Source organism: Rattus rattus, chromosome 2 (genome assembly GCF_011064425.1).
Source record: "Rattus rattus isolate New Zealand chromosome 2, Rrattus_CSIRO_v1, whole genome shotgun sequence".
Lineage (NCBI taxonomy): Eukaryota > Metazoa > Chordata > Mammalia > Rodentia > Muridae > Rattus > Rattus rattus.
In genome coordinates, this window is record NC_046155.1 from 135,573,743 (window position 1) to 135,592,625 (window position 18,883).

General features: G+C 44.0%; 2 protein-coding genes across 2 annotated transcripts in view; both read left to right on the top strand.

Annotated features, from left to right (window-relative positions):
* Positions 1-18,883, top strand: part of Fam189a1 (family with sequence similarity 189 member A1) — a 406,652-nt gene that overhangs the window by 284,347 nt on the left and 103,422 nt on the right. The window lies entirely within an intron of this gene.
* On the top strand, positions 10,153-11,598 carry Nsmce3 (NSE3 homolog, SMC5-SMC6 complex component). Its single transcript, XM_032893464.1, has one exon. It carries the CDS (start codon positions 10,258-10,260, stop codon positions 11,092-11,094), a length of 837 nt encoding a protein of 278 aa, XP_032749355.1. The 5' UTR covers positions 10,153-10,257; the 3' UTR covers positions 11,095-11,598.

The window sequence follows — 18,883 nt, forward strand, 5'->3', positions numbered from 1 at the left end:
GTGTTAGTCCACTTTCTGTTATGGTAGATCAGACTTTAAAAAAAAAATGCAGAAGGAGGGTGCTTTATTTTGGTTCCGGGTTTCAGGGTTTTAGTCTGAGCTATCTTGGCTCTGTTGCCTTTGGGCCTAAAGGGGCAAGACAGTACATCCCTGGGAAGTAAACGTCTGAGGATGTTTCTTTTCCCATAATCCGGAAGCAGGGGAACCGGAGTGGCTAAGGTCAGAATTTCCTCTCTAAAGACAACACTTTCACCCCACCCAGCCCCGCCCTGCCCTGCCCCTGGAAACCTGACTTCTTTCAACTATAGTCCTTGGTTAGAATTGAAAGACTCTACCACCTTCCAATCGCAGAGTGATCTGGGAAACAAGTCTTCAACACACAGACTTTGGGGGCATTCGAGAGTCAAAGTATCCCAGATGGCGTTGGGGGATGCGAAGCATGTGAAGGTTCGGGCCAGATGAGCAGCAGATGTGTATATGATTCTGAGTGTGACTTGCTTAATCCATTCTACTTAAACAGCTGGCTCTTTGTTTTGTTTTGTTTTTAACTACAGTAGAGGTTTTTTCAGTGCTCTGTGTGGAATTTAAAAATGTGCCCATAAAACACAGGGAAAAAAAACCACTTTTGGTTTTAAATCACGTCATAAGCATATCTTCTGCAAATGTTCACAGATGTTAATTTATTTTAAAATTTTCAGATTATTCTGGATTGGGTTATATTTACTGGGCTGTCGAGGAAGGAGCTTGCTCTCGGTAGGTAGTAAGCAAAATTGGCTCATGGGAAAAGCTGCAAGTTGCTCACATGAATTTTAGTGAAGACAGTGGCTGGGGTTAAAAGGAAAATTAAGGGTTAAAGGGGCAAAGCCTGAAACACAGAGGAAGATGGATACAAAAGTTTATGGCTAGGTATGAGATAACCAAACTACCCAGGTCAGAGGAAGCACAGAATCCAGTAATGGCAGGCTCTCAATAGCTTCCCCCCGAAACCTCCCACCCCTACCTTAAAGGAAACTATGCACAAGATTCCTACTTCTAACATAGCGAGTCTAAATTGTGAGGAAGAACAACTTCTGCCTCCACCTGTGTCAGGAAAGAGACCCAGACTCTTCATAGGTGATGAGTTAAATTCAGAGAGGGGAGGGAGACAGATGGGTGGGGCAGGTGGTGGGTGGGGCAGGTGGCAACCAGAGACCCCATTTCCATTTCCACAAAGGATGTCTCTATCCTCTTGCAGTCTGACTCCTGAGTAGTTCTACATGGAAACATCTCTTTGTTCCAGAAGTCACCTCGCTATGCTAAGTAAATCAAGACAGAGCCAAGATAGGAAACTCACTGTGTCTCAGCAGCTGCTGCCAGGGACTCACCCAAGAAAGAAGGAAGTAGGTGCTCACTTAAGAACTTTTAACTACTGGGGCTGGAGAGAGCACCTGATGCCCCTGCAGAAGATCCAGGTTCTGTACTCTTCCTATTCCAGGGTACCTAGCCCTACACAGACACCTGCATACGTGTGATACACACACACACACACACACACACACACACACACACACACACACGTACATTTTTAAAAAGATTTATTTATTTATTTATTCATTCATTCATTTATTTATTTCATGTATGTGGTTCCACTGTCACTGTCTTCAGACACACCAGAAGAGGGCATCAGATCTCATTACAGATGGTTGTGAGCCACCATGTGGTTGCTGGGAATTGAACTCAGGACCTCTGGAAGAGCAGTCAGTGCTCTTAACCACTGAGCCATCTCTCCAGCCTCCATAAATACTTTAAAGCATTAGCTTTTAGAATGGCTTTTAATATTCTTTTCAATACTCAAGAATGTTTCTTTTTGTTTTGTTTTGAATTCTTTCATAGAATCCTCTACTTTAGAACTGAAATGTGCCACCTGCTCAGGCCCTTCTTTCTGTAGGGAAAGCCTGAGCCCTAACCAGTTTGATATTTTCCTCCTGGACCCATGGGAAGTTGGTGGCAAGAGCTCTGATAAAGTCACTTTTCCTAAACAGTGCAGCATATTTTAAAGCTGCCCATTTTAGATTTAATCTAAGATGCAAATAAGCACGCTTCCTGATTGTGGCTGAAATCATTTCCACGGGAGACTCTCCTTTGTTGGGTTTTGATTGATTTTACAATTCGAAATGTTTCTTCGTTGTTGTCAATGCAGAAAGCACAGGACTTGATCCGCTTGATGGTCTTAATGCTGGTTTATTATTCCATTTCATCTTGCCACACTCATTAGAGAATTTTGGCTTAGTCTCCCAGTTGCTTTTTCTTAAAGGTTAGGTTTAGTGAGTCACAGTTAATACACCATAAAGTATAGCCATCAAAAGCGCTATATCAGAGTTCTCCCAGCATATGTATAGTTACTGCAGCATCTTCTAATTTCCTGATGTTTTCATCTGTGTGCTTCACATACCCTTGATGAGGTTACATTCCGGGTAGCTGGAGTTACAGCCCTGTACCACCAGGTACAGCCTTTTCAGTCTTCTTGGTTTATAGAGTCTGCCTTTGGTCTTGAATCTAAAAGGTTGCAAAGCCAAAGCTCATACAACTTTACTTCTGTGTTTCATTCTGTAGCTCTATAGTGCCGGCTCTCATTTTTGGCGTGTGACCCATTGTGCCTGCTTTGTGCATGGTGTAAGGTCAAGGTCAAAATTCACTCTTTGCTTTGTACTGTCCCACTAGCCAGCTAGTACCATTTGCTGTTAATCTCTTGGATTATTGTACCCTCTCCTGAAAACTGATCATAGATGTGTGGGATTATTTCTGGACTCTCAATTCTGTTCTCCCTATCTATGTGCATTAGTTGGTTATAGCCACTGCAACAGAACACTGCAGACTGGTGACTTACTAAGTAGAAATCTTTCTCATAGTTCTGGAGGCCACAAATCCAAGATGAAGGTTTGACATCTCCTTATCTCTTCAATTCTTAGCATGTAAAGTGGCCACTCCCCACTAGGTCATCTTAGGGCTTTTTCTTTTATGCATTAGATTACGACTTCTATCCTTTGATAAAGGCACCAGTCCTACTGGTTTAGGTCCTCACCCTAAATGCCCCACTTTAACTTAGTGTATTCATGTTAAAAAAATACCTCCTAATATAGTTATAGTCTAGGGCACTATGAATGGAACTTAAACATACAAATTTTGTCAAGAACACAGACAAGCCTATGACAGGGCTATGCTGTGTAATGCGACATTAGGAGTCTTGGTTAAAACAGTGTTACTGGGGTTTGGAGAGATGGCTGAGTGGTTAAGAGCACTGACTGCTCTTCCAGAGGTCCTGAATTCAAATCCCAGCAACCACATGGTGGCTCACAACCATCTGTAATGAGATCTGATGCCCTCTTCTGGTGTGTCTGGAGACAGCTACAGTGTACTTATAATAAATCTTCAACAAAAAAAAAAGCAGTGTTATTTGTGTATTGCATGGCTCTCAGCATTTCCTTATAAATTGTTACTGTGGGTCAGTAGTGATGTCCTACTTTCATTTATGAACTTATTATTTGGGTGTTCTCTCTCTATTGGGATCAGAAGTTGGTCGGGGTGGCTGAAGATTTGCCAGTTTCCCGGTTAAGTTCTCCGCTCACCTGCAATGGTGGCCATTCCCTTCAGCCACATATGCAAGGGTGCTGTGCTTCTTCCTTTTGTTTTAGAGCACATGGTTAGGAATCACTGGAAAACTGCTAGACTGACAGGTAATGAAAACCCTACGGAGTTCTGGAAGAGTAGATGTTAACCTCATAGAGGAGCTTCTGGAAGCCCAAGACTTTCTCTCCCAACCTCAAGGCCTGGTATATTTTCATTTGCCCGTAAAGTTTCCCCTGAGGGCTCTGAATCAACAATCTAGCACTAGGGGTGGAGGACATCCACAAACAAGAGACGGTTATAGTAGTTCTCAGAATGAAGACCTAAGCTTCTACTAGAGCAGGACTTACAGTATACTCCTAGGTGTCTCCTGACCTGGAAAGTGGCTCATTAGTTTAACAATCAGCACCCAAGTTCTCAGGGAGGAAGAAGTCTCTGCTTGTCCCTACCTCTGCAGACCTTGGAGAATCCATGGCCCCTGATTATCTCATGCTAGCCCTGGAAACCTGTCATTCAGCTTACTGGCCAAAGGGAGGGAGGCAGAAAGGAGAAGGGACCAGAGACATGGGCTGTGTAAACTTACCTTGCTCCAGGATCCCACAGCGTATCTGCTCCTGTCTGTGATTGTCCCCCTCAATCATGCTTACCTGGATCTCCCTGACTGCCTTTTATTTTATTTTTACTGATGTCCTATTTATGAGGAACAGTGTGATATTTGGACTCTTTAATTTTTCTAACATTTTATTCATTTCTTTCTGCTGACTTCTATTTCCCATCCCAAAGTGGATGGCTTTTGTAAAAACGATCTGCATTGCTGGCCTTCTCGGCTCTCTTTGGTGCCCTGGCTTTCTTTGTGAGTACAGTTCAACCGCCTGCCTAGGCATAGTTTCAAAGAATGAGGGCCTGTTTCTTGCATGGAGGGGACTGTGGAAAAAATGCTTTGGGTTAAATAACATGGACAGTCTAGAGTAGCAGATTGTTGAAGCAGGGCCACCCCTCACACAATATAGCATTTCAGTCGACCGTAGACCTTACGTTTGATGGCCATCCTCTAAGATTAAGTTGCACGGTTCCTTCCTGGCCGTCTTAGTTTGTGTAAAGTACATTCTGTGTTTACCCAGCGACAGAATCACCTAACACTATTGCATCATTAAATGACATATGACTGTGTGCTCCACGCTGTCTGAAACTCCATGGGTAGAAGGCCAGAACGTACATACATACATTTATATGCAGAAGTGTGGCACTTCATTGCTTGGCTCCCCCTGTCTGTGTTCCCAACAAGTAAACTAATAAGCAAATCCCCCTGCCATGGAATACAATGTCATTGTTTTCTGTTATCTCCCCGTGGCATTAAAATGTCTTCAAAGGAGATGCTTACCTTTCCTGTCCTCCTTCCTGTGTACCAGAGCCTTTCCCCCTTACAGCTTCTTTCCCCTGAATATTTGGTTTACCTACTGACTTAGCTAAAACTCAGTTTCAAATGCCAGAAAGCAACACAAAGGAGATTAGCGAAAGATGCCCCAGGGTTCAGTTATCTTCTGGAGCCTAACCTTGAACTCAGGACACAAGGACTCAGATGGCAGCATTTGAATGTTTGGATGATTTCTCCATCTCTCAAGGCATCTTCTGAGTTGACATCACCATGAGGGAGGGTTCTTCTGTTCGTTTTTTGTGCGAACCACAGCAGTAGCAGCTAGCTGTTATGTTACCCTTCATCTTGTTAATCCAGGAAAGAGGACCTGCGTGGGCCCCTCTTGTCAGAGGTTGGTTGGATGGCATAATTGCTGTACCTGGCACAAATCATGCGCACCGACAATGGAAGGAGTAGGATCAAGGTCTCCTAGAGGTGGAAGAGGCGATTTCTAAAGGGAAAAAAAATGCAGTGGGAGGAAGAAGCCAAGCAAACAAATCAAGTCTTGAGACCTCGTATGATCATAATTCAATGCGCCTTAATGGTTTTCCTCAGGGCCCTTGGTAGCCGTAGTTTCTGTGTCTTGAGAAGAGAGCTTAATAAGAGGCTCTGTGCCAAGTGGCTGCTGTACTAGCAAGGCACTGACTGCCTCATCAGCTCACCCCTTTCCTAGCCAAGGGAAGCTCTGCTAGGCTTGATCAACTTTTACGAGGAACAATATGTTCAGCGCAGTCCACCGTGTGGTCCAATCTGGAGGACCTTTGTTAGGGATGGGTAGACACGAGTTTTATGAATAAGCCATGAGCGGACAGGAAGAACCTCACCGAATCCTTTAAAGCCTCTTTGGTTGTAGTTGTTGTTATTCTGCACCAAAACCAGTATTTGTGCCTCAACTCCTTCGAATGCCCGCTGGCCAAGGAAAGTCGGGGAAGGGGTTCGTGCGTGCTAGCCGCATGCTTTGATTATCCCCTTTCTACCCAAAAGGTCCTCACCTGCTTTTAGCGCTGCCTTGCTGTTAGAGGACTTAAAAATCGTTTTCTGCTTCAACAAGAAATATCAGTGAGTGAGGAGGAGCCACTAAAAGATAATATAGATGATTAGAGCTTATTGGCAGTCATCTGCTGCCAAGGAGATGGAAGAAAGCATTTAATTACTTAGAGAAATGTAACGAGCTCTGTGCAGTCTTGCTCAGTGCCTTTGAAATCTTAGACAGTGTGGGGTTCGCCTCAAAGAAATTTTATTTTTCCTCCCTTATGGGGTCTGATGATAAACGCAGAAAGGTCATCCGCACAAAACACTAGGACATTCTTTTCTGCTTTAGTCATTTATCTCCACGACTCGGAGGCCTCTGCAGAAAGTTTGCACTTGCCATATTCCAATCACATCGGATTTACTGAAAATTTGAACCTCATAACGGGCAGAGCACTGTGTCACTGCGATGTGAGGCTTCACCAAGGAGATGATCTTCATTTATCTTCTAAACAACAACAGAAAAATCAACCGTTTTCTTTTTCAGAGCATAGAGCCTTAATGGCACGGTGATGTCTATATATTTTTCTTTCTGACCTTTTCCTCATTTTTAGATGATGTGCATGTGCTCCACCGAGATGAACATCTTTCTAGTGCTAGGTAGAGAACATGCCGCCCGGAATATGCGACTTTGGCATAAGGATTACTTGGAGCTAAAGCACTTGAAAAACAGCAGATGTGAGAAGGGCAGCCTTAGCTCCTCGCTTCCTTTGACAACAGGAGATTAAAAACTCCCAAGTGCAAGGTGCCCGCCCAAAGCCAGAGAAAAGAAACATTACTGGGTCCTAGCCAAGAGGTCTCGGAGCAGCCTCTTCTGATAATTACTCTCCTTTAGCCTTCCCACATAATTTAGTTACATTTCCACAATTACCTCTCTCTGTTCAAGACCAAAAGCGTCTAGGTCTTGCTGCTTCTTTGAAACTTTGTTTTGTTATTTAAAAAAAAAAAAAAAAAAAAAAGACTGTGTCCCATATCACGTGGACTAAAGGTGAGCGCATTTGTCTAATTAGTCTGTTTCATGGGCTGTGGGTATGGCTTAGTGGTAGAATATTTGCCTTATGTAGATGAGGCACCAGATTTGATGCCCAGGACTGCAAAACCCAAATTAAACTTGAAAACAACCTCACATGGGGGAGCTGGAGAGATGGCTCAGTGGTTAAGAGCACTGACTGCTTGTCCTGAGTTCAATTCCCAGCAACCACAGGGTGGTTCACAACCATCTGTAATGGGGATCTGATGCTCTCTTCTGGTGTATCTCAAGACAGCTCAGTTCACTGTATTCATATACATAAAATAAATAAACAAATCTTTGAAAAAAAAAAAGAAAAGGGTTGGGGATTTAGCTCAGTGGTAGAGCACTTGCCTAGCAAGCACAAGATCCCAGGTTGGGTCCTCAGCTCAGAAATAAAGAAAGAAAAAAGAAAAACTGCCTCATGAATTTTAATTTTGCAGCCCAGCCAGGACCCTAAGGAAGTAAGGCTTCATTTCCTTTACACACACACACAGCTTTGCATCCTCCTCAGATATTTCCATTAACATAACCCCCTGAAAAGGAACTGACAGTCACCAAGCACCCTGCCAGACCTGGTGCTCGGTCTTAGCAAACAAATCCCAGTTAGTTCTTGAATTCGGGATTAATGGTTTCAGATTGTTGGTCTGGAAGCTGGAATCTGGAGTGTGCGTAGCTTTTCCAGAATTATAGTCTGGATTTCCTGAGGCCAAAGCCTTTCTTCTTCAAGGTCACCTTGTCTGTGTTCTACCTGTCTGTTTCTCCCGGAATGAAAGTAATAAAACAACATGCCCCACAGTGTTGTTGTGGGGCTGAAGAAGCAATGTTTACAGTTGCCTTTGTAAAGGCGTGAAGTGCTGCCCTTTGCCACCACCAGTGTTATGACTTCACAGTTTCCATTGTCTATTTGAAGTGAAATGTGGGGTTCGGGCAACCTCATTGCAATTTCTAACCTACGTTTGGATAACATCATTCTGTGCCTGTGGTTTCTCTTCCGCATCCTGGACAGCATGGAGAAAGGTGTTTTGAGACTTATAATTGGTATCTTTCTTCATGTGTTTTGAGTCATCTGCTGTCTGTGTGGGGGTGCTGCTAAAAGATGCTGTGGTTTCTGGTCTTGGGCGTTAGCCTTAGCTGCTGGAGTTGCGTGGTGCTCTGTGAAGAAATTAGCACAGAAAATACTGAAAACCAACTTGAAGGCTGACACCAGCTCTCATCTTATTTCCCATTTCTCTCTTATCTCTTGGCTGCTGAAATTGTTTGGCCCAAGGCACAACTGATCCTTCTGGGGGGACCTTTTTGCAGATTTTTTAGATTTCAGGAGGGTTCGATGAGCTTAAATACAGATTTCAATTTGCAGAGAAACGGAAGCAGATGAATGGAAGAGCGTCATGATGCTGTGCTTTACTTAGTGGGTCTTGGTCCATCTCGTGTTGCTATGAAATAGTGCACAGAGTGAGTAAACTGGAAATTGCAGAATTGTCTTTCCCTCGTGGGCTCTGAAGGCTGGGAGGACTAAGAGCCAGGTACCACATCTGTTGAGCATCACTGTGTCCTGAGATGGTTAGAGAGTACAATGGCAGATCGACTTATACTTAACTCATTACAGAGAACATGGCATGCATTCATTTATTCACTGACTCATGAGGACGCAGCCCTCTCCAGCTGGGGGATTACATTCCCAGCATGTAAGCTTTAAAGGACACTTTCAAACGGTTGCAGCCTCTCTCACTGAGTCCAACCTTTGATGATGTCTTCGTGGACCCTGTGTGGAATAGAAACATAGAAACTTACTGCTCAAAGCTTACTAGATTCCAGAACACTTGACTTGCAACATGGAGTAGGATTTTATATTAGCATTGCAGGTCCCATTATCAGAGTGCATTTTCATATTGAATTATAAACAAAAATTTTATGCTGCTTACATTTAATGAAATTTTAATAAGGCCATGTTTTGGTGTTATTATTCAAATAATGTGATCTGAATTGCTTTCCTCTGAATATATTTGCATTAAGGAGGAAATCAATTTGAGTTCGTTCTTTGAATAGTTTACCTATTTTCTTGGTAGCTTTAAAAATGACTGAGGAAAACTCAGTCCCTTTGTCAGTAAATGGAGAAGAAACCCATTTGCTGAGATCTGCAGCAGTAATAGCATCAGACTGCTGATGGTTTGAGTTAATGAAATGACTCATTTTGTCTATTAGAGTTGCACAATTTAAACCATCTACAAACCATACATATCACAAATTGTAAGGGATGGTAGCTCTTTTCTTTCTTATCGAGATTTTAAAGCTTATATATTAAAGAGAATTAAGAGATTCGCATTATTGCTACTCCCAATCACTGGTAACCTAAATTAAATGGTAATCTCTAGAGAGAGCAAGTGCCTCTGGGGTTAGCATTCCTCTAACATGTTGCTGCTAAAACTGTGGATGTGGGTCCAAGGCAGATTTCGCAAACATATCTTCCAAAAGGTCAACTCACATTACCAAGCTAAGCACATTATTGGCAATGCTTATGTGGTTTCTCATGGTCACCTAGCTGAAATTTAATAAAGAGAATGTGAGCTCGAAAATAGCAGGCGAAATCTTGCTTTTGAGAATAACTTCCCTTACAGACTCCGAGAGATTGCACAGAAATTAACTGGCCAGGTGGGTATGAACTCTGCTAAGGACAGATGCTGAGACAGGGTCCCCCTGGTCCTTCATGTCCGCATTTGGTGCACAAATCAACACTTTTTTTCTTGACTTCACAGGCTTTCTCTTCTCCCTTATCCCCCCCCCCACACACACACACATTTATCCTTCGTGTTCCATATACAAACTTTGTAGCTTAAAAACTAAACAAAAACTATAAGACGTGTCCGAACAGGTGTGCCCTAGAACACAGTTGCCGAGAAGTTTTGGTTCTTGTTTTCTATTTATACGATCTCATAAACACCATTGGATTCTCATTAAAACTGAAGATCGAGTCCAGTTGTAGCAACAGCCGCCAAGGCTTTCGCATGCGCAGTAGCTGTGAAGCTGCCCCACCCCCGCAGGGTGGTGCCCAGTCGTATCGCTCCGCCTCCCGGACGCAGCGCGCCAGCGACGTGACGTCACGCGCGCGCCGCAACTTCTCCCAGAGCTTTTCAGGCGCGCTTGTAGAAGATTCTGGCGGTTACTGCTCCTTAACCTGGCCTGCTCTCCTCCGACCGGTGACATGCTGCAGAAACCGAGGGGCCGCGGCCGGCCCAGCACGCAGGGTGATCGGGAGCGGGACTGGGGAGGCTCTGGCGAGGAAGCGCCGAGCACGTCCCGCGGCGCGGGCGGCACCTCTCAGGGCTCCCGCGCTTCCCTGTCGGCCCCCACCGTGGGGCCGCGCACCCAGAAGCAGCTAGAGCTGAAGGTGGCCGAACTGGTGCAGTTCCTGCTGATCAAGGACCAGAAGAAGATCCCGATCAAGCGCACCGACATCCTGAAGCACGTGGTGGGAGACTACCGGGACGTGTACCCCAATCTTCTGAAGCTGGCCGCCGAGCGCCTGCAGTACGTGTTCGGGTACAAGCTGGTGGAGCTGGAGCCCAAGAGCCACACCTACATCCTCATCAACATGCTGGAGCCCGTGGAGGAGGATGCTGAGGTGAGAGGCGATCAGGGTACACCCACCTCGGGCCTGCTTATGATAGTCCTCGGGCTTATCTTCATGAAAGGCAACACCATCACCGAGACTGAGGTCTGGGACTTCCTGCGACGGCTCGGAGTGTATCCCACTAAGAAGCATTTAATTTTTGGCGACCCAAAGAAACTCATTACCGAAGACTTTGTGCGGCAGCGCTATTTGGAGTACCGGAGGATACCCCACACCGATCCTGTGGACTATGAACTACAGTGGGGCCCGCGAACCAACCTGGAAACCAGCAAGATGAAAGTTCTTAAGTTCGTGGCCAAAGTCCATAATCAGGACCCCAAAGACTGGCCCGCACAATACTGCGAGGCTTTGGCAGATGAGGAGAGTAGGGCCAGACCTGCAGCTAGTGGTCCAGCCACATCCTCTTGAACTATTGAGTTGCAGTCTGAGGGACTCTGGAGATCCAGTATAAAAGAACAGGAGAAAGGGAGTTGGAGGAAGTTTAATTCTGCTAGGCGGAAATGCCTTGTAGCTTTAGGGTGGGTTGCTGGTTTTTTTGTTTGTTTGTTTGTTTGTTTTTGTTACGGTTTGGAGCTTTAAATTTTCATTGCTAACGAGATGGAAGAAAGTTTTCATTTCATTGTCTATTGTTTAAAGTGTTTTCTAGCTTTCTAAACCTAACTGGGAAATTGTAGTATGATGTCAAACATAGTCAAGAAGGAACACTTAGGTAAATTGCTTTGATGTTCTAGACAATAAAGAAACAGGGTAGCTACTATCTTAATGACTAGTTCATGGGAAAAAATAAAAGTCTTTTTAAAATTGAAAATAAAATTGTTTTAGCTTCTTGTCAACACAGCTTTAGAAATACATATTCTGTATGGGTATGAGCACTTGTGCTTCCAAGAAATCTATATGATGTGTTTTCTGGCATTTTTATAGTCATAATTATATCTCTGTTACACTATGGGTTCCACTTAAGGTTTTTTCTAGTATAACAAATGCTATACTTTTGAGTCAGTTCATTATTATTTTTATAGTTTCCCTGTTAGAAATTGTGGCTCATAAGGAAATGTCACGATTCCAGACGTTTTTGACATGATACCAGCTAAAGTCAATGGTGTTGCAGAAGTGTGTGGATGTATGTTAGAGCAAGTTGTAAAAATCATTGTTAAGAATTGGGTTTGTAAGACTGTCATAGATTAACCAGGCCTGACTGGGAATCACACTTCCACCATTAAGAATTTAGCTCGTATATCTATAGCATGGGCCAAATCCCCTCTCAAGTGTGTCATTCAGGTGAATAGATACTGACTTAATGTAAAGTTCATCAAAGGCCCTGGTATGAAAGAATATAGTCACTTTATATATTATTTTTACTCTTGATTTTGAACTACTTTTTGTTCTTTATATCATGCTAGATCACTCCTAGGAGAGCCATTACAAGTTCTGGGGCTAAGAAGTTCCTCCCATTTCTTGTTTGGTGTGTCTGAATAGTTAGAAGAACTTAGGGTGATGTCTGGTGAGGTCAGCCCAGACAGACCAGTGTGAACAGAGAAATCACAGGATCCTCTGGGCACTGGGAGGTGTGGCACAGCATGGAGACATAATGGTTTTGAAGTCATCTAACCTAAGTTTAAACTAAAGGTCAGGCTGGTTCTCTTGGTGATAAGTTTGAGCTCTCAGTGTCAACTGTAAAATGCGGGGGAAACCAACAACTTCTTGTTGCTCTAGATGAGTCGGGAAACAAGTTCCCAAATTCCTTGGCATTCTTGATAGTATCTGGCCCAACACTGGACATAGCCATAGTGCTTGAGGAGAGTTACTGCAAGTTCATCAGAGGAGGCAAATGCTTTCATGGGGCAGCTGTGAGGGCAGGTGAATAATCAGCCCGGAACCAGAGGAGTCCGTGGTAGTTAGTGAGGTCTGAAGGAATGAGAGGGGCTAATGACTGTTGACTTGAGTTGTAGTAGTGACCTCGTTTGCTTTCTACTGCCGTGACATACCATGACCACAAGCAGCTTGGACGGGAAGGCTTTATTTCAGTTGTAGTCCATCCCTGAGGGAACCTGCAGTCTGGGAATTAAAGCAGAGGCTATGAAGGAACACTGCTTACTGGTGTGCCCTGCCTGCCTAAAACCGCTTGGGACTACTTGCATTGTCTACAGGGAGCTGGGTCCTCCCACATCAAACAGCAATCTAGAAAGTGTTCCACAGGCCAATCCGATGGAAGTGTTTGCTTAATTGAGAGTCCCTCTTTCCAGATGACCCCAGTTTATGTCAAGTTGACAAAAACCCAGCACCAGTAGATTTGGAGACTTGGGACTAGTTTATCCTTAAGTCCCTCTTTTTGGTTCCATTTTAGGTTAGTGTATGAGTTTCCCTCTGCTCAGGGGCTCCTGAGCTGAGTAAGCTGTGCTGCTTAGGCTGTCCTCTGTAGTCACTGTCTCAGAACTGTCCGGTACAGTGATGATATTCCAGTTTTCTGAGAGCCTCCCAGGTTACTGTTACTTCGTTGGAGATGCAGTGCTACATTAGAGGCTCGAGGAGCTCATACCCTCCTCAACAGATCCCAGGACTGCATATCATACTTTTTATAACTTTACATGTATGTGCATGTTCATGCAGAATATATGTTTTCCTTTTGTGGGCCTTCATGGCTTACACAAGTGGCCTTGTGTTTTTTATCACAGCGTATTGTAACCAGCTATTTTTGAAGTTACTGTAGATGCATGATCTGATTTGATTTCCTGGATTTCATGAAGGGAGAGTACAGTCTCCTAATGTCTCCTCCTCAGGGAAGTATGTGCTACCTCAGGAGTTCAAGCCAGAAGCCAACAACAGTTGAACACTTAGCCTTTGCAGCCCTGTAGTGGGTGAGCTGTTAATACTTCACTGTGCCATCTCACCTGTTGCAAGTGACATTAAGCATCAGCCTGCCATTTACTCTCCATTCTGACCCTCAGATTTTAGACCTGGGGTATTTTTGTTGATTTGCGAGAACTCCTTGTATCTTCCGTGTATCAGTTCACAGCTGAATCCAGGTGCAAATACTGTCTTTGGTTTTGGTTTTGTCATATTTGACTTTAATGTGTCTTAATTATCAGTATTGTAACCCTGTGTTTTGTACTACACTTTGAAGATTCTACTCTTAATTGTGAAGGTATTTACTTTTGAGAATTTCCTACGTAAGTACTATATTTATATCTATACTACCCTCCCCGCTTCAACTCTTCCTCTGTCCCTCCCGTTTCAAAATCATAACTGCTGAGAACATTAGACTGACCAACTGGGATTAGACAATCAAGTAGGGGACTCATTCCTGAGGAAGACTAATTCTCTGAGCAACTATGTCGAGGCCTTATGAGATTTCCCCCATCTGCACTGGAGTATCAACTGCTGTCGTCGTTTTTCAGATCTTGTTTGTAGGATTACACAGGCTCAGCTTCTCTGTCATCCGTAAAGGACAATCTCACAGCAGACATCCTTGGTTCTTTGGTTCTTAGAACCTTCCTGCCACCTCTTCTGTGCTGTTCCTGAGCCTTGGGTGGGTGGTTGTGTTACAGCTGGGTCGGTAGGGGTTGAGCACCCAGTGCTCACCTGTTCTCTGCATTCTGAGCAGGTGAAGATTTCTGTAATAGTCTCCATCCGCCTCAGAAAGAAGCTGCTTTGACGAGAGGTGAGGGCAGCGATTGTCCGTGGATTTAAGGCTAAGCGTTTAGAAAACAATTGGGAATTTTAGTGGTTTAGGGAAATAGCAGGAGTAGTTTTTCTCTAGGGTTCATAACCTCAACAGCCACAGGTGAGTTTTGTAGTTTTCACAGCATCTTTGGGGACTATGAAAGCTAGTCCTCGGAGATGGCTTCTAGGTCAAATCTAAAGAGCAATGACAATAGACTTGGGAAGTCTCCCAGACTCCCTTAACCAACAACTCAGGGAGGTTTCCCATGGCTGGCACTGTGTACACACAACACAGACACACGTATGTATGTGTATATGGATGGATGGATGGGTGGATGGATGGATGGATGAATGGATGGATGGATGGACAGATTGACAGATGGATGGACAGATGGGACAGGTGGATGAACGGATGGATGGATGATGTAGTGTTTCAGTAAATAGTATGTTTCCCTATGACCTTTTCAAACATTCTCAGTGTTTATCCCTTCTCTCTCAGCACCACCTCCATCATCCTTCCCAGTGAATCCCTTCTCCCATTTTCCCCTTTCTAGGAGCTCACTCTTCCCTCCGCCCCGTTGCCCTCTTTATTTTCCTATCATCTGCAGCCACTCCAGTTTATATATTCAAATCTACGGATTCAGAGTTAGCATTTACAAATGGAAACTATGCAGTGTTTGTCTGGGTCTGGCTAAGCTCACTCAGAATAATGCTCTCCCTCTCGCTTTGCCTTTCATCTCTTCTTTACATACGTATACTATTCTGTAGGGTTGATACACCGTGTTTTCTTTATCTGTTCATCAGCTGAAGGACATTTGGTTGGTCTCCATTTCCTAGCTATTGTGAAGAGAGCAGTGATCATGGCCGGCGGCTATGGAGCAGGTGTTGAATGTGTATGTGGTCAGGTGGTAAATCTACTTTCAGTTTTTTGAGTATTCTCCACGCGGATTCCTGTCATGGCTGCACCAGTTTGCAAACTTAGTAGCAGTGAGTGAGGGCCTTCTTTGCCCACACCCTCCTCTGCATTTCCTGCCATCTTGTTTTATCCATCTTAGTCATTCTGACTGGTCTCTAGTGAAACCTCAAAGTAGTTTTAATTTAAGTATGAGACATATTTGTGGCCATTTTGAGTCTTTTTTTTTTTTTTGGAATTCTTTGATGCTAGCTCACTTTTAAGAAATAGTTTGGTTTTGACTCTTAGCTTTTTGAGTTCTTTGTAGATTCTGGATACTCTGATTTTGACACATAAATCTAGGCCATTGGTCATTAGTTTGTATTAGATTAGTCCTTAGCCTAGGTTGACTTCTGTGTTTTCTTGATAAACTTGAATTATGCCATCTTTGGCAGGACTATCATGGAAACAGTGCTGTATTGTGTTTTCTGGAGCCTATTGGGTGATGTCAAATTTCACTTTATTCTGTTAGGTTGTAACTCTGGCCAGTGAGCTGCTACAAGCATCTGATGTCCTCTGCCATTGCTGTGAACTTTTCATTTCGTTCTTTATAACTTGTATAGAGATACTTTTAAAATTCCCTAGGTATTATATTTCTCAACAAAATCTCAATGTGGATCTGATGAGATGGTTCAGTGGGTAGAGGCATTTGCCACCACAGCCTGAGAACCTTTGTTGGATCCCTGGGACCCACACTGCAGAAATTAAAAATTGACTCCTGAAAGCTGTTCTCTGACCTCAACACACATGCTCTAGTATATGAATGCCCTCCCTCCAAATAACTGGTACTTTTTTCAGTAAAAATTTGTCTAAAAATATTTTTAATTGAACTAAATTATCACTTTTCCTCCAAAATTTTAAATTTCTTTGGATTTACCTATTTATATCTGTATTCGCCCTTGAGTTATGTCACATAGACACAACCACAAATTCTTCCTGATTTGGCCAACAGGGGCCTTTTGAACTGAATTTTGTGTGTTAAATATCCCCCCTTTATTCTTGCACTACATTTATTTTTCTTTAAAGTACAAAAAGATCAGCCTTATTTGAACTTTACCTGCTCTAACCCTGGTGGAAGTGGCTGTTTCTCCTAGGAGTTCTGATGCCTTTTGAGGAGAGTTTGGAAGCAAGGTTGCTAGGTTCGCTCATACTTTGCTGAAGTACTTCCTCCCGCACTCTAGGTGGCAGAGCCGAGTGTTCTCAACCCTGAGGTTACAGTTACAGTGCTATTTGTACCTCAACACCACTGTGCTCCCTCTAGTTCTTCCCTTCCCTCCTGTGTAGATAGATGTCTTTCCCAACAGAAAGGCATATCCTCAGCCCCTAACCTTACAGCATTAGTGAGGCTTCTAGTACCTCTTTGTGGGTTTTTGGCTGCCCCTCAGATGTGCATTCTTCTCTTTTTCCGTGTGTGTGTGTGTGTGTCTGTCTGTCTGTCTGTACCATATATAATGTAAAAGTACTTGCAAAGACAGGACAACCTCAGGTGTCATTTCTCTGGCATAATCTGCTTTAGAGACTGGTCTCTTCACGCACCTAGACCTTGCTGGTTAGGCCATGGCCAGCGAGTCCTGAGGAGCCCCTTGTCTGCATCCACTTACCAGAGAGATCATGAGCGTGCACCACACTTGGGAAATTTCACATGGGTGCTGGAGATGAAGCTCTGGGCCTCATGCTTCTATTGAGAGCACCCTGTTGACTGAGAATCACCCCGTTCTCCCTTCCCCTTTGAATGGCCAATACAGTGAATTGTTCAAGGCACAGAAGATATTCCAATCTCAAAAAATGTACTTTTGCCAGTTGTATGAGAATTAGTTAACTATTGTATATTTTGACCGTTTAGAAAGACCTCACCTGTGTAAGATTATATAGGCCCAATGATATTTGTTAGTGCATTACAATATATAATGTTTTGAGAATTCCATATATCTATACAGTATATTTGGATTATATTCACCCACCCTTTACCCCTAATTCTGTCAAGATCCACTCGCAACCCACCCCCAACTGTGTGCCCTTTGAAAATACTTTTAACACACTGGGTTCAGTCTGTGCTGCCCATACACGGTTGTGTGTGGTGTCATTCAGTGGAGTGTGGTTTACCTAGCAGAAGTCACATTCTTGGAGCAAACTGACTTTGTCTACCCTAGCAGCTTTCAGCTATTAAAACAGCTCCTCAGCCAGGGGCAGGGGCCGATGAACCTCTCTCCGTTCCATGCTAAAATGTTGACTGGCTGGATTGTGGGCAGGTCTTGTGCAGTCAACCATGGTTACTGAGCTTGTGAGTCCAGTGGTCCTCTTATGTTTAGAAGACACTGTTGGCTCCAGTCCACCTCAAGTTCTAGTTCTTACCATCTTTCTGTGATGTCCCTGAAGCCCTCGATGGATGTCTCATTTGGGGCCCAGCACCTGACAGTCGTGAGTTTCTGTATTTCCCACCATCTACCACACAGAGAAAGTCTCTGTTGAAATTTGGAAACAGCACTGATCTATAGGGTGAGAAACGTAAACTTAGAGAACACTTGGTTACTGTGCCCATTTAGCAGAATGATAGCAATAGGTTCATACCTAGGCCCGTGAGCACCCCATCATGGGTATTCTGACCAGATGTACAGTGCCACACAAGTGTTCCCTCTAGTGCACCGGGATTTAATCAAATCAGGTGGCAGTTGGTCACATATATAACATTTGTGCCACTATTGCACCGAGGGGCAATCATTGGGTCGTTAGTGTAGCTCACGGGGCTCACCGCTGAGTAAGCCTTGATGAACCCTGCAAGATCCCGCAGTCTGCATGACACCTTCCAGTACTATACATCTAGCCAGCTCAGAGGAAGCGTCCTGACCAGTGTCAGTTTGGTTTCTCTGTGTCCTGTGACTGAAGTGCACAGTGTCTGTACCTACAGGGTCTTACTATCAAGTCTAGAACAATGGCTGTGGGCTATTCAGCACCACCTGTTCTAGGTTTACTGGTATGTGGCACTGTACTGAGGGGGTGAGCGATGGGGGTGGAGGTGGTGGTGGTGCCAATGTAACCATTTTACTGCATGGGCAAATTTGTTCTACCTGTGTCTCTTCATGGTCTCCTTATAGCCTGCCATCTATATATATTCTACATGTGTCTCCGAGGGCTATGAATTCTCACAGTGAGACAAACGAGGTTTGTATTGGCTGGGATGCTGGGATGCCTCCCCTTTTCAGTGCATTTGTATTGTTTATCACATGACTCTTTTGCTCTTCTGAGACCGAGCCCCCTCGGCTGCGGTATCGACCCACAGCCATTTGCCTTCTGTTCATTTCTAGCTTTGCTCTGTTCTGACCAGAGTCTGTACTTCATGCAATTACAATCTTTCCCTATCTGCGGGGGTATTTTCTGTGTGCCTCCCTAGCTGTTTATTTCTGTACAGTTTTCTTTGCCTGGCTTTGGTTTCGTGGTAATGACAGCCTTGTATGACAAGTTAAGAAGTGTTCTCTCTCCTGCAAGTTTGGGAAAAGTAAGGTTGTTATTAACTCTTTATGTGCTTAGGAGAATTCGCTAGGAATGAAGGGTAGGGCTGAACTTTATACTCTTGGATTTCTGTTTAAT

Coding starts and splice junctions, on each gene's coding strand:
- Nsmce3 (XM_032893464.1), top strand. CDS start 10,258: ATGCTGCAGAAACCGAGGGGCCGCGGCCGGCCCAGCACGCAGGGTGAT.